Here is a 16579-nt window from a genome sequence, read left to right on the forward strand (position 1 = left end):
TTGATTTCAAATGTTGGCAAATATATCTCTCCTTACACACCTGAAAATTCACCCAGGAGACACAAACTCATCAGAAACTAAGCTCCCTTGCTTCCACTGTTCATATAAATAGTCTCTGACAGCTGTGAGTGAACATCTGGACAGAGTAAAATAAGCAGGTGAAGCTCTGGTGGTCCTGATGCAATATTTTAAAGAAACAACAGTTGTGTCCTGTCTACACCCTTGCACCTACTGCTGTGGCCACTGGAAATGTCACATTTCCCAGCATTGGTTTTTTCAGTGCCTTTTCAGCTCATGTTCACAGTTAGATCACATGAAAAAGGCAAAAAATGTGCTCTGAGTTACTCCAGAGCACTTCATATATTTCTTAATCCCCAACTAACATGCTTTTCTACAGTCCATGTCAACATGTACACTGGACACATACTCCAGGTTTAATCTGTACAGCAGGATGACAGATGAGGAGTATGCACATGTGATGGCTGTATGTAAACACACTCTTGTTATAGTGCGAATGTGGCCTTTAGAAGCAGTGTTTTGTTTAGCTATAACTTAATCTGCTTCTTGAAGAAAAATTGCCACAAGACCTCAAGCAGTTCTTCTTTCTGCTCGAGAACATATGCATTTTTTCATTAAAGTGCTGTTTCAAAAGCGGCTCTAAAAAAGCTTATGAACTTGAGTGGTTTAACTTTAATGATCCCAGATGTTGGCTTTCATAGTGAGTTGCTGTTTGGGTTAGATACAAGCACTTTTTGGTCAGAGAATGCAATGTTTCCTGCAGCAGGGACAAGTTTTTCTTGGAGTAATGAGAATAGCTTAGCCTACTTGGAATTAAAAAAGAAAAAAAAAATTGATTTGGAGAATTAAGTGTTGGAGAACAAAGTTTTCTGCTTTGCAGGGTCTTCTCTGCACAGTTGTGGTTATAGTTAGTGGAAAAGCTTGCCACCAGCAACGTTCAGAGCCCTGCAACGCCTGTTGCCTCTGAATTGGCCCTTAATAACTGACCCACATTCTCCCAGCTGCACCAAGCCCTTCCGTGATGTGGCTGTACCAGTGGAAAACAATGGGGTTATTTAGTTCCAGCTGTATCTGTCACATGAATAAAGGAGGTGAATTTTTGCCAAAGTGTGGTTGCTGTTGGCTGCAGCATGGAAATTTGGGGGGGGGGGGGCGTGGCGTGTTGTAGCCAAGAGAGTATCCCTTATAAGATTCCAAGATCTGAGGACAAATATTCAAGCTGTCTTCAAATGCAACGTGTTGGGTGTTTCTCAAGCACGTCGTGTGTACGGAAAGCCCAGCTGGCCAGTTCTGGCTACAACGGCTGCATAGTTTGAAAAAACAGTTCAAGGCCCCGTTGTGGAACACTTGAAATGGAATGGAATACGGCCTTTACTCTGACCCGCGCTAATTATTCCCTTTTAACAAAGCCAGCGTATACCTCTGCTTTTGTGCTGAAGCTACTCAAGCTATACCTGGTGGCTCTGCCTCCAACGGCGTGGTAGCGGCTACGTTCTTCCTTTCACCATGAGCTAAAAATGCTCGACAGGACGTCATCAAAGCTGTGACACTTTGATCGAGAGCTGCTTCTGTCAAGCTTAACTCATTCCTCTAAGGTAACCTGTCAGTTGCCTCCCGATAAGGCAAGTCTTTACCGTGCGCCACGAGGACAGCGTCTTCTGAGGAAACGTCTTCTGTAACTAATGCATTGGTGCCACCTAGTATGTTTAACGTGCGTTATTTTGGCTCTTACGCTTAATGCTGAACTGTTGTTTCTGTCTGCGTTAAAAGTATCAGTAATTGTTTTAATACATTTTAAAGTTCCCTAAACGCAAGAAAGACAAAAGGCTTTGCAGGGCTCAGACTCATTGCAGGCAGGTCTTCCAGCACGCTTGGGCTGAACGTGTGCTGACCTCAGGCGGTTTTGTTGTTCCAGACGTCCAGTGACACCTATGTCACTGGTTTTGACTGTTGCCAGCAAAAACTAGGCAAAACGTGGGGGTTTGTGTGCCTTTCGAATAATCAAACCTCAAGAAATGGCAACTTCCTTGAACTAAGCTACGTGGGGAGAAGTTGACATAGTACTATTGATTTTAGCTCTGAGCAAGCACGCGTGCCTGACTCTGGCATAACGGGTGGAAGTGAGAATTGTGTCTGCTTTGAAAGAGCAAGGTAACACGCGTGTGCTTGTATGTGGGGGCGTACGTTCACACGCACGCACGCTTGCGTATGTAGACAGACGTTTTCTAGAAGCTGGGGCACTCTTGCTGGGGTTCAGCCCGGAGCGTGTTCCAGCGGGTTTGCCAGCTCTTGCATATGGGTTTGGGTGGAAACGTTTGTGCCTCGTCCTGGCATTGTTATAAGTGCCAGAGCGATCCCATTGTTTGGGATCTTGGGCGGAGGCAATTCTGAGTGAATGAAGAGTGATTTAGAGCATGTTGCATTTAATTATTACTTTTTTTCCCTCTGATGTCTATTCAATGTTTTATGAATGTTTAACAGAGTCTTTGCACAGCCTCATTAAGTGCCTTATTGGGCTATAATAGCCAGGAGTGGCGTTAGCAGTTCCAGCAGTAAGCGTGGAACTTCTATCTCGTACCTGCCAAAGAGCTGCTGGAGTTATGGTGAGCAAGGCAACCGACTCCTAGCACGCTCATCAGGAACGCGTATCAAATTCCACGAACTTCTGTAACTGATCAGCAGTACTAGAAGCTGATTCACGTGTACTCCATGCACCTTTTCAAATACCACCAGAGATGGACCTCTGCAGCTGTTGCCTGCAGCTGTTTGTGGTTTAGCCCTAATTTCATAGTTCTGTACGTGCTGGAGAGACCAAGACGAGTTACTGACTACAACCAGGCTCTACAGCCAGAGGGAAGGACACATACAGTGCCACGGTGTAAATAAGCCTGCAAATTTCTCCCAGACTTGGAGAAGTCATTCTGTTGCTGGCAGCTGATTTGTGATTTTCTTGCCAGAAGGTTCATGTGCTGCTTGGGGCTGACTCTCCAGAGGAGATCTCCTGTAGTTGGAGCTTGCTGGTTCTTGTTGGGATATCTGCATGTTCCCACGGCCCTCACCTATTTGCCTGTTCAGTAGGGTGGACTGAATTGTCCAGCCTCTCCCTCTTATCAGCTTCCCTATCTCCCTTTTCCCTCTTCCTCTCACAATTTTCCTAAGGGGAACAACTGATTGCTGCTTTGCACTGTTGAAAGCTGTTCTTGGTTTCTGGCCTGATGTTGTCCTAGAAAGAGATCATACCTTGAAGGCAAAATGCTGTTAAAGAAACACTAATAGAGTGTGATATTTAGTACATGCTAGTACTTCTCTGGGGAGCAAACCTTTAAAGTTATAAAGTATGGGGGAATTTGAGCAGAGATGTGATCATTTAATGTTGGTTGGTGGGATATAAAGCTGATGGACAGTATGCATAGGTCTAATAACTGTTCAGCATTTGTATTGTTGGTGGTTCAATGCTGACATAGAAGGAAAACCATCAGGCAACCAATACCAAATGCTTGTCAAAGGGTCCTTATGAGACTTACTCAGCATTTGGATCATGGGCAAAGTTGATTTAAGTGTTGAGATCACAGCACATCCATGTGTTTTCTGCCCTTTTGGCAGCCCCTTTGAGACTCCTAGTGATTTCTGATATGAGGACTCAATAGCACCAACGTCGCCTGAATACCTTCTCAAACCTGTGCTGCTGCCAGGCTTGTGCTGGGGATTGTTTATAACCAGGGATCTGCTCACACCTGTGGAGCCATTCGTCTGTGAATGGGAACACTTGTCTGGGACGTTCGTGTCCTCCTGGTTCCGTGGCATCTCCTCCCTCTTCTTCCTCAGCTGATGGATGTTAAAAATCACGGGTTAAATGTGGAACAAGTAGGTGGGTGAAAAGGAACAAATGCTTTTTTCCTGTTCCGTGCCAAGCAGAGATGAGAATGCCCTCCTGGAGCTTGCTGGCAAAGAGGGACAAGAATATGAAATGAAGGCATTTGGTTTGGAGGACCCCAGCCAGGCTGTAGAGGGGCTTGAGGAGCGAGGGTTTCTGGACCTTCAAACTCCTAAGTCGTCTTCTGGATGGAGCAGGTTTTCCCTTTATGCCCATCTGGCATCCAGGACAACTTGTGTGCAGGTGCTCACAGGGAAAAACCGTTCAGTCTCCAAACTGATAACTGCTGTTGTGATATATGTGCCCTAACCTTGTGACATAAGCCTTTCTTCTCTCTACTTGTGCAGTTTTTTTATCAGGATGGGTGGGGGCTGAGGTAAGGACTCCTAAATCCGCATAGAAGTAACTCAGACACATAAACTTCTGTTGGGAGCACGAGCATGGCACTGCCTCTCCCTGCATCCCTAGGTTTTGCATGACAGTCCAGCTCTGGAGCAAGCGAGAGCTCCTCAGAGGGCTGAATGTCACAGGCAGCTCAGAGAATTCACCCTGAAATGATTAATTTTGTTACTTGATGAATGGGGAAACCTTGCCACCTGGAGAGAGGATTATCAAGTCTAAGCTAGAAACTGAGAAATCCATATAAATAAGGCTTTCTAATTTTTTTTTTTATCCCCCACCAACTTGAGGTCCCAAGTAGATACTTTCCACTAAGCTCATAGTAGTACTTAGAAGCATAGGATCATCTCCTAAGATTCATTGCATATCAACAAGGACTGAAATACCTTGCCTGGAAAAAAAAAAAAAATAATCTAGCTTTTAAAGCAGCACTATTCTGTAGGTTGTGCTGATTATTGCTTTGTGCTGCATGACTGTGATTTTTGGCACGCAGTGTCACATACCAAATTCCCAAAATAAAATGCTACATGATATTCTAAGAGCTCTTAGGAAGCTTTAAAAAGGGATTTGTCCACTGAGTGGGTATCTCTTCTGGTGAAGCGAAATGATGCAGCAGGAATGGTTTAAGAGGAGGAAACTTTAGTCAGCAGATAATTAGTCTTTTTAAATAAGCGCAAGGAGAAAAAAGAAAACCTTCCATCGGTCTCGTGTGTGTAAAAGTTGTCAGCAGCCCTGCTTTGATTGTAAAGGGTTTACGGCTATATGTTTGGATAGCTAAAACATCTGTTCGGCAACGTTGTGAAATCCTCGTGTTCGGAACCCCTGATAAGGGGGACTGCCGAGCTCTCGGCTCGGAGAGGCTCTACCGGCAGCGAGGGCTGCGCAGACAGCGGTCACTGCTCGCCTTTCCTCCTCCTGGTCGGAGGAAAACGTGGGAGACGGCTCCTCTTTTATGCACGGTTTTCCTTGGAGAGGGAGAGAGCAGGAGGCGCCTAGGCAATGGTTCACGACAGAAACCTGGAGTTGTGAGGAGGAGGAGGAGGAGGAGAGCTCATGGGTGCAGCTCGTGAAGAGTTGAAATACTGACACCACCGCAGCAGAGGGAAACCAGACTTCTGCCGGAGCGAGCCCGTCCCAAGCCATCCCGATGGAAGGAGAGACGGGACCCGAGGCCGGGAGAGCGGCCGGCAAAGCCACGCGGATCGCCCTCGGCGTCTTCGTCAGCGGCACCGTCGTGCTCGGCACCGCGCTTTTCTTGGGTAAGCGAAAAGGTCGAGGCTCGCCCGAACGCAGCCCTCCCCAGCCCGTCTGCTGGGTGGTTTGTTGCCCGTGGTTTGGTGAAAAGCTCGGTCTCTTCGTCTTTCCCCCCCTGTTTTGTATTTATCCCGAAATGGAAATGTGCCAGGAAAGGGATTTGTTGCGGGAGCGCTAGAGCTGGAAGGTGCAACGTGAGCTCGCGTAACTTTCTGAATGCTGAATTTGAATTTGGATGCTAATTTGAACGTGTTCTAGCCAGAACTGGGTCCTTTTGCAGAACGGGGAGAAACGGGTGAGATTATGCATGTCACTAATGCTGATTACGAACTCACAGATTGTCACCGATGTGGACTGGTATTTTCTGTCTCCTAAAAATGAATCTGTAGTGCACACATTTTATGGAATCTTTTGGGTTTTCCTTCATTTGGTTTTCATTTAGGGCTTGACTAGAATTCCTGTAGAAGGCTTCAATAGTGCATATGCTTGCACATTTTTTTAGATCTTTCTGTTCTTCTACGATGAATTGCAAAGTCATCTTTGCAAAAATCATAAAGAGCACATCTGGGATGAAATTAAAATGTTTTGATCACATTTATAAGCTGTAACTGGACACAGTAGAGGAGGAATTAGTTTTATCTCTCTGGGGTTTGGAATCATCTGTAGATTGGTTTTTTTGGAATATCGCGTGGAAGCATATGCCTACACCTATAAAATGATGTGAAGAAATATAAATGTACCCAGAACCACCAAGCAGAGAAGAGAAAGCAGTGCTGTACCCTGTAGGAACTTGCAGCGACAGATCCTCTTTTGGACTGATTCAGCCCAACTTTTCATTTCTTTAGACCAACACAGATTTCCCTGGACTGGAGGGAACTTAGCCTCTAAGCATATCTCTTGCTTCCCTCCGATCATTTATGATCTTGCAATCTTGTTTGAAAGGTCTGCTTCGTTTATAATCACAACAGAGACAATTATGCCAGGTTTTCTATAGAATATTTAAAGCATGAGGCTCGCACTCGGCTAGTGTTTTTCTGCCCTAGAGCAAATTCTACAAACATTTGCAGGCAAGTAACTTTTGTGTACGTGAGTAATCCCACTCAGTTCAACAAAACTCTTTATAAACGTGAGCAGGATTTAATCTTCAACTTGTTAGTGCAAAATACTGTTTCTAGATGAAAAATAATGTTTTTCACTTAAAGGATACACTATCAAACACCAGGGAGTAATGGAGAGATCTTATTTCTTTTTTTTTAGCACTAGATTGTTTATTGCTCGTTAAAAGCAATAGATGTTTACCACCATAGCTTGTCGGAGGTAGGAGTGCTTTGTCCATAGACCAGACGAGAAAATTCAAGCAAATACATTAACTCTTAGAGGTAGTTTTCTAAGTGTGCTGAGGCCTGTTCCATAGCCAGGGATTCAGTGTCAAAATTTTCATTGGCATAACTGCTAAGAAAATAAAAATGCTGGCCTTGGGTCAACTGAAAGGTTTTTAGGATTTGTTTGGAAATTGTCTGAGGTTTTTGACTAAAAGAATGAAGGAAAAAAGTTAAATTGTTTGGGTTTAGTGTTGTGTCAATGCAATGTTTCTATATTTCATTGTGACACTGTGTTTTGTTTGTAAGTTTGAGTTTAACTCTTTAGTTTTGTTAAACTGTAGGAAAGGAGGTCATTCTTTCTGGTCGTGTGAAACATTTCAGGCACCTCAAGATGACCTTTTTTCTTCAGTCTTCATTTAATCTGCAAAACTTGCAGTTTCTGGTAGACCTGAAGCAATTTCCCTTCAATTTTCCAGCCTGAGGAGTGAAACGTAGCCTTGTCCTCCTTCTCTTGTTCCTTCTTCTCAGAGCCCCTACAACGCTAAGAGGAATCTGGGAGAATCACGTATTTTTATTTACCGTTACTTGTCCGTACCGGCTGTAGCCACACTGTGACTTCAGCAGGGAGCTACCGGGGGAGTCACTTGGCATCACCTCGGGTGGCTCTCCAGTTCCCTTGGGCAAGAAGTCAGGCAGCCTTGAACCGCAATTTGGTAGCCCTTTGGACTTCTCAGGTTAGAGGAACATCCGCATTATTTGCATCTGCATATTTGTAGGCTTTTTCCCCTTTTGGATTTTTACGGGGACCTTAATTACGGTGTGTATTATTTGCTTAAGAATCTGGGAACAGGCTTATAAAGGAAGAAGCTGGGACACTGAGTGTTACAACCACAACTCTAGGTAATAATGTCATGGTTACTTCTCTTACAACAACAACAACAAGGTAAGAGAACAAAACCAAGCAAAGTTTTCCCATCAAAATTAGCTGTTAATTAAAAGGGAAATGTTACCGCCAAAGATTTTTTTTCATTTGCTCTAATGATGAAGTTGTAAACGGAACAAAACTAGTCAAAAGGGTGTTGTGCTTTTGTTTATAAGTATCAAAACCACGAGGTCTATTTCAGATTCTTTACTGATTCTTTTTCATTTTCCCTCATTTTCCATCAAGTGCAAAAGAATTAAATGGTGTCTGGGATTTTCCCTCCTTTCTCTGATTTGTTCAGAAAAAAAATCTAGCAAGCTTTTAAGACCTGGACAGGTTTGAAAAAGCTAACTTTAAAGTGGGGGAAAAGGTGAGTCAGGAGCAGTGCAACACTCAATTAATAGGCAGATTATCCATTATTTGTATTTCATGTGGCTCAAAATCATGTTCTGGAGACCTCCACTTCTCTATTTTCTGCTGTTCTTCAATATTTCAGTTACAATCTTTATATGCCTCAATCTTGTGTAGTTCTTGGCTAATTTACAAAGGTTGTTGAGGGGTTGTGTTTCACTGAGTCAATGCAAGCTTTGGTAAAGTTGTCGAGAAATAGTTTCACGTTCTCAGTTTTGAAGAAAATTTGTTTGAAATCCAGCCATTTCTGTCATTAATTGTCATTAAAGCTATGAGGTTGGAAGAGATGAAATAGCTTTATATTCAATTATGGCTTTAGGTTTTTTATAGTAAATTTTTCCTGTGCTGAAATACCATTTCACATTTTTCTATCCCTTTTGAATAATATATAACTACAGGAGAAATTGCTTTATAACTGTCAGTACTGGTAAAGCTACGATACCTTAATATAGTCGATTGTTGGGGTTTTTTGTTTGTTTTTTTTCTTTTTTATTTTTGCCATGGACTGAGTTATTAAGATAATGGATATAACGAGACATTTCTTTATGTCTACTGAGCACATCTACTGAGTCTTATTTCATCTACCCCTTGGGACTCTCCCATCCTCATCCCAAGTACCAATTATCTGCATATTTGCTGCCTGACAGCAGTATCTGAAATTAGCAATTCCTACGCTTAAGTTTCAGTGGCAGCTGTAATACACATTTTTAAAAGACGAGCAGCATTAACTGACAATCGCCTCGTTTTTGCCGCCAAGGTTTTTAGAACCAAATACGATTGCAATGCTTTTGGAAGCCGGTTCGGACAGAAACTGCGCTGTGCCTTATAAACCGCATCTCTCCCCGTGCCTGTTGCTCCCTGGTTTATTCCAGGCTGGAACGAGGGGACCTGGAGGCGTCCCGTTGGCGCTGGGTTCGGCAGGGCAGCGCCATCCCCGCGGCCGGGCAGGGGCTGGGGGAACCCTGCCGAAGGTGGCCGGGTGGCTCCGCGGTGCGTTGCCGGCTGGGAAAGGTGCGTCTCTGGAGGATGCTGGCAACGACGATTAACTGATGGCGGTGATGCTCGCCGCCAGGCTGAAGCGGTGGCACTCCCGGCGCTGCGCAAACGTCCTCTGAGAGACAGCCCTTGCTCCGCGCTGCTACGAGCAAAGGCAGAGGAAGGAGAAAGCAGGCACAGGAGGAGAAAATTATTTGTTACGAGCCGCGGTGTTTACTTAATACACGTTCTAACCGGTTTAAATCGATGTCGGCAGAGATGCATTAGGGCCAGAGCTTGCGCTGACATTTGAATGATCAAGTACGCGACATTTGGCTGCAATGGTCAAAATTCGTTACAAATGATCTCATTATGGTTTTCCATTTTGCAGTTAGCCAAGGTCTTATAAAGTTTCATCCAAAGCAACGGTACTGTTTGACCTCAGAATGTATTGAAGCTGGTAAGCAACAATTTTATCTTCTCTATTATATTGTGATTATAGTATGTTAATGAGCTATTTATACTGCTTAAATTTTTTCCATGATACAATTTAGTCAGAAAGCTTCATTAATAACGAGGGGAAAAAAAACCCCAAACTTTTTTAAAAGTCACTGTTTAAGTTGCTGCAGATCTGTGTATTTTCTACCATTAAAAATCATGTTTTAAATAGGTTTAACTCTACCCAGGTTAACTCAAAGTTTCCCATAGGGTTTGTTTATTTTTTTAATAAGAAACAAAATGTTGGGTGACTTGACCTTCAGGTGTATTTTGTTGTTTCCTTCCCAGTAGTCAGAAAACCAGCAAGTGAATTGTTAAAGCACAGAGATGCTTTAGGGCCAGATCTTGCACAGGCTTGCACAATGGTAATGTGGTGACTAAAACTCAAAATCTGCAGCTACTTCCATATTGGCAGGCCCTTTTCCCCATGCAGAGATACATGTGGTAACCCTTGTAGAGCTGGAACATCTATTAATATTAAATGTGAGCTAAAGGGACCGGGCTTGGTGGGACCGGACAGACACCCGTTTTGCACTGGTCAGTTCTGACAGAGTTTTGCTCACACTACGTCAATGAGAGTTTTGTCATTGAGTGTCTCGAGAGCAAAGATCAAACAATAGTTCCCACATCTGGAAATCTGCCCCTAGAGCTGTTTTGCTGGAAACAAAGTGGACATTGTGTGAACTTATAAGAGTATTTATTTCCATTCTGAACCATATTAAGCTAAGCTGGTACTGTGAGGTGTTTGGCTTGTGGTGTGAAATACTGACAAATTCTGTGGGGCTCCATAAAGTGAAAAATTTGCAGATCTCAACGTTCCCAGGACGTTTCTTGCCATTCTGCTTCTGCCCTGCGTGGCACTGACAGTGCTCCTGGCCGCCCTGGGCATCACCCTCCGGAGCTGATTCTTGAATGACTGCAAATATGTAAGCAGGGTGGGACAACTAAACAAAACACCACCACCCCCAAAACCCCAACCAAAAAAAAAAAAAAAAAAAAAAAAGGCGTGGGTGCTTCATTTTGAGCTTCAGAACAAAAAAAAAGTCACTGAAGAAGTTTGAATCTGAATTTGCTTTCTTCTTCTCACATGCACACAAAATAACACGGATTTTTTGACAAGCTCAGCAGAAGCTGGGATTTTGCACCAAGGCAGACTTGGACACCTAAATGACCTGACTGTTTTAGTTCAGAGTGCTCTGTGCAGTGACTACGTAATGTCTCAAGACCCGAGCCCTGCCTTGCTGAACAGCTTTTCAGGAATGATAGAAAATTGCCAAGGACCAAAATGTCTTCAGTGTAGTCGGTTTGAGAGTTTCTAATGTGAGAGAGAGAATTACGGCCGAGACACGGAGTGACTCTTCCTATGACATTTCTAAGTGGATGAAGAAGAGTTACTGGATGCTAGAAATAGTATCATAAAGTCTGTAAAATTATCAGATTTCCTGCTGGGATTTTTAATCAGTTATTTGGATAAGCCTCAAAACACATGATCATTTAGCCAAAAAATGTCCAGTATCCACATATTCTGTGTTACTTCACCTATGTAGATTTATGCTACCATCACTATAATGCATGAAATGGGTAATGGTTTTAAACTAAAAGAGGGCAGATTCACACTAGATCTAAGGAAGAACTTTTTTATGATGAGGGTGGTGAAACCCTGGCCCAGGTTGCCCAGAGAGGTGGTCGATGCCCCATCGCTGGAAACATTCATGGTCAGGTTGGACGGGGCTCTGAGCAACCTGATCCGGTTGAAAGTGTCCTTGCTCATGGCAGGGGGGTTGGACTAGATGACCTTTAAAGGTCCCTTCCAACACAAACTATTCTGTGATTCTATGATTCTGTGATTAGATACTCAAAAGCTATTAAGTCTCTGGCTTGTCAGACTGATCTCTCTCTTACCAGTCTCACCCACAATAGCAGCTGGGGGGATGCAGTCACAAAACGGAGCTGAAAATAATACAATTACCTTTTCCAATGAATGGTAGATCTGAACTTGATTTGTTTTCCTGTGCAGCTATTCAGCTGAAGGTAAACAGTGCGTAATTTCTGGAATGCTAATTACAATCTGCTCCTATGTATTGCTACTAAATTCCTCAGGCACTTAATTCTATTATCATGGCAACAATGGAGAGCCTGTCTTTGGGTGTCTGGCTCCAACAGTTCATGTTGCTGTAGTGCTGGGTTCAGTGGTCATTGCTGCACAGCACTCAAGAACATTCACTGCAGATATTTTGCCTTTTTTTTTTTGTTTTTTTTTTGTTTGTTTGTTTTTGTTTCTTATGTAGCCACTGTTAGATGCTAGAGAAGCTGGGTGGTATTCTTGCTGCTTTTTAAAAATGGCAGAGATCAGGGCACACATCAGTCCTAGAACAGCAAGGCTTAGCTTGCAAGTGAGGCCAGCTTCACGTTGCAGAGACCAGTGAAAGTTAATCATAATTTCTGGACTGTGGCCTCATGTAATTCTCTCTTTAGGAAAAAGTGTTCCACAAAATCTATGTGGTGTCTTTTTTACAGCTGCTGGCATCCTAAGCAAGATAAATCAATCCATAGATCCGTGTGAGAACTTTTATCGATTTGCATGTGATGGCTGGATATATAATCACCCTATTCCTGAAGACATGTCAAACTATGGTGTTTATCCTTGGCTGCGACACAACGTGGACCTCAAACTAAAGGGTAAGTATGTCATTTCTGAAGGTGTTTGGGTGGCTTGTCACGGTAGCTTGTTCATAGGCTGGTTTTGAAATGAATAAAGATTCCACGCTTCTTTCTGATCATTAGATAATACCCAACAGCCCAACTTGATGTTCCCTTTTAAGTGTATTTTTGTTGGTTTTTATTGAAAATAACATTGAGAAATAGTGAATTATAACAGAATTTGGGAAGAATACAACTCCTGGGAACTCTGCCGATTAAGAATGGAGGAACCAAAGTGTATTCCTCATACCAAAGGAAAAAGCGAGAGGATTTGAACTCTTTCCCCCTCGCAGTCGATGGGTAGACCAGCATGCAGGAGCACAGCACACACATTTAAGAATGTCCCAGATCCAGACAAACATCAGTCTAGGACAGCACTCTGTCTCTAACAGTGACCAATAGCTGGGAAAGGACATAATAAGGCAAAACCAGAGTGATATTTTCCAGTAGACTTACCCAGCTCTTGGCGGAAGGCAATTTACGGGGAGGTTGTTTGGGTATTTATTGTGCTTCCTTCTCGTTGCCGTCCAAGCTGCCATTGAGGTACCTGAGCTATCATCAGTGAAACAGAAGGCTGCTTAAGATTGTGTGTCTGGAGGCAAAAATAGCCCCGGGGTGGAAACGTGTAGGAAGAGAGGTATTTTAGTCTGCCTGCGACTTGACTTTGCGCTATACTCTGCAGCAAGGCCACCTCATCAGGAAGCTGTGCAGACCAGCTGGGGAGAAAGGGCGATGGTTATTGTCAGGCAGGAAAACCCTGCCAGAGCCTTCGAATCTGCGCTAAAAGCGGGTCCTGCAAAAGAAGGGAGATGTGCAAGATTTGTTATTGGTGGCGGTGTGCTTGAGCATTGCACACCTTGAGCGCGTTGTTGATCTCTCAGTCGACGTAAGAGCCTGCTCTGAGCTCACCACAGGACAGAGGTCAGTTTTAGGATGCACTTAAGTACAGCGTTTATTTTTCTCTTAGATTTTGTACATATGTGCGTGCGTAGGCATCAAAGCCCTTCTCCGCTTGCTTTCTTCAGTCCTATCGTCTTCAATTTTGGCATCGTTAAGTATTTTAAAAGCTGCCTTCGGTTTCAGAATATGAGTTTGGAATTTCAGCGTAGGACACAATCTGATGACTGATGGTTTAAGTCTGCTGAAGATGTCACAACCAAAGGGAAAAAATATTGCCAGAGCCTGTTTTACGTTATGCTTTGCATTCTAATTGTTCTGCTGCCAGAATTGGACTGTATTAGATAACTGCACATCCTGCATGAACCACAGCCACAAAGAAGTCAGTCCTAATTGAATATAGAGTAGCAAGCTGTGACTCTCATCCCTAATTTCCTCTTTTTACAAAGCCTAATCAAGGACATCATGCTAAGCCACATTTTTAAATGTTTTTTTTACTGCAGTCCCTTTAGAAGTTGCTAATCCACAGCTAGGAAAATACAAGACAAATAAAGAAACATCTAAGTGAGAAGTATTTGCTTAATGGAAACTCCATATCAAAAAAAGGGTGTAATGAAGTGCCTGATAACTACTTTAATAGGAGGCCTAAACTGCTCCTTGGCACGGTACAGGGACAAAGATGTGAAACATTGGGTGGTATAGAGGAGCTGATTTAATACAACATCTGTCATCTCCTCCTTAACTTCTTAACTGTCTACTTAATAGGCTTTCCAAAATACTCTTGGCAATTAAAAAAGGAAAAGGAAAAAAAAAAGGTGTTGGATGTCAGCGTTGGTAGCTGAAATAACAAGGCATAACGTCAGCCTCTATGTATGTTTGCGTTTTAACTCGAGTTACTTCAATAAATTAGCTCAAAACTGAGTTATTCATTTGTGGATGACCACAACCTTGCTATCACAAGTTTTAGCAAGATGAAGAACTCTTGCATAGAGAAACATATATATATATATATATATATGTGGCTGACCAGACCTCAGAAGCCAATTTAAGCTCTCCTTCCTAAAGAACTCTTGGTAGAACTTTGTACTTCATTGTAAATGTCCCTGTTTGACACTCAGTAGATTAAAAAAGCCCCAGTCTTTAAAGAGCTCATTATTATGCAAGTTCTATGTTCTGAAACATTTATCATATTAAAGAAAACTATTAATCTTAAAGTGATAACATGGCTTGGCCAGAAAGCCACATTTTTCATATTTGATATTCTTTGATGGTGTGATATAAATGGAAGTATTTATTCAGGCAATATATTAAAAAATGATGTTACTTAAAATAAATTATTTGAACATCTAATCTGTTTTCTGGTGCCTGAATGTTCCTGAGCCTTAGGCAGAAAGGGGGTTTGGGTATTTGTGCAAAGATCTGTGTATGGCCTTGGTTATACAAGGGTATCTTCAGTCTCCTGGAAGGTTCATTTTTTGTTTGGGGCAATTGCTATGGAAGAAGACATTCCAGTTGATAATGGGTAGCAAGTGTAAGAATTAGTTTTGCCTTACCAAAAAGTGGTAGGTGTAGCTGTATAATGTACTGAACCCTGCATTAAGTATTACTGGGTTTGAGAGCAAAGCTTGGGGGTTTTTTTTCCTTTTTATTTTTTTTTTTTTGAGGTTGCAGACACACAAGAGCATATGACTTTGCAGGTGTCAGCTTCAAAAAGGGTAGATCATTTTCTGTATTGATGAAGGGGTTTGGTGCTTTAATGGGGAATTCCAAGGAGAGGAATGGCAATGGGCCAATGGAAAATAGCTGAGAACTACTGGGTGGTAGATTTTTTTGCCTACATATCTCTGGTTGATTGAAGGAACAGGACAAGAAACATTCATTTCAGGGTTCTTCCAGATTTGCAAAACTTACTTAATGTGGTAGTTAAAAATTCTATTTTTTGTAAGCTTTGGATTTATAATGGGGTAGGAATATATATGTGCGCGTGTGTGTGTGTATATATATATATATAAAATGTTCCCATGGCTTTCTCTAGCTGTCTTAGGATGGATTCAAACTAAAATTATATCATCATATTTCCCCTTTAATTTCTTTTCCATCCTTTGTTTGAGGGTCACTTGGATTTCTTTTTCCGCTCTCAGAGGAATCCACAAACCACATGTGGAACTCACTTTGATCTCCTGGCTATACAAAAGGGATAAAATCCTAGCCTGGTGAAAGCAGGGGTAGGTCTTTCCTTGGATGTCAGCAACAGCAGGATTTCGTGCATTGTGGAGGAAGGTACAGAAGACAATCGTAGACAGCCAAAGTTATGTCAAAAGCAGAGACTCGTGGGTTTGGTTATGACCTAGATCCAGGTAATGGACATCTAATATTTGGGTTAAAATTTCTTGGTTCCCTGTAGAGCTGTCCTGGGGAGGACCAAGGTCCTCCTACTTCCAGTTACCTATTCCTGGCTGGACCAGACTGTCGCTGACTCAAAGCTAGCGTTTCATTTGCAGATACACTGCAGGCATGTTAAAAAGTGTCTCTCGTTGGTTAAGAACAAACACTTTTAGTGCCAATGGGCCTCTGAGGAAGCTCTTGGAGTCCTTCAAAATGGAAAAACTGGTTCGGTTGTGGCACCTGTTGTATGAACAAAAGCTGTCTCAAACCGCAACTGTTTCAGCCTTATGTCAGGTCAAGATTGTAATGTCTCTGTGAGTTAATAAATGTTTTTCACTTACCATAACATTTTCTGCAAAGCTATTTGTGTTCCTGCTGAATTTTTCCATTTTGATTGGTGACCTTAATTAAGATTTTAGGAGCACTATTGTCTTACCATTGAAATGGCAAGTGGCTTTTTGTGAATAATTCAGAACTGGAAGTCTGAGGCAAATAAATCAGTGCCTATTACCTGTGGTGAATGCTGATCGTGAACCAAGCAGTTTCTTTTCCTTTCTCTTAAGTCTGCAGAACAATGATATACAGCTGGGTTGTTTTGTGGGTTTTTTTTCCAAGTGACTATGCAGGAAGCAATAAATTAAAAAAAAAAAAAAACAAAAACCCACCCCAAAACAAAACTACGCAAATATTCCTAAATCTCAGCACTGTAAAGGAGTGATTTAAATTATGTGAATAATTTGTGAACATGTCTTCCAGGCCTTTTAAATTTAATTTATGTCAGTGGAAACCAACTTACAGATTAAGTCTCCATACTGCTCCTGGCCCAGTGAGGCAGCTACTTCAGACTAATTTGCTGCACTAAGCTTTCTAGTGTGGCTATTTTCTGAATGCCAGTGAATTTGAAGTGAGGAATTTCCAATGTGG

General features: G+C 42.5%; 1 protein-coding gene across 2 annotated transcripts in view; it reads left to right on the forward strand.

The window, feature by feature from the left end:
• The first annotated feature begins 4623 nt into the window (after positions 1-4623).
• Positions 4624-16579, forward strand: part of PHEX (phosphate regulating endopeptidase X-linked) — a 100881-nt gene continuing 88925 nt past the window's right edge. The window contains exons 1-3 of one of the 2 annotated variants that reach the window (XM_075033453.1): positions 4624-5550; positions 9567-9635; positions 12191-12352. In XM_075033453.1, coding sequence (XP_074889554.1) covers positions 5439-5550; positions 9567-9635; positions 12191-12352 — 343 coding nt within the window. In that variant the 5' untranslated portion in view covers positions 4624-5438. Of the gene's footprint in view, positions 5551-5700; positions 5841-9566; positions 9636-12190; positions 12353-16579 lie in introns of those variants that run through there. The other variant, XM_075033454.1, reaches the window with a different exon arrangement.

This window comes from Buteo buteo, chromosome 8, assembly GCF_964188355.1.
Source record: "Buteo buteo chromosome 8, bButBut1.hap1.1, whole genome shotgun sequence".
Classification (NCBI taxonomy): Eukaryota; Metazoa; Chordata; class Aves; order Accipitriformes; family Accipitridae; genus Buteo; species Buteo buteo.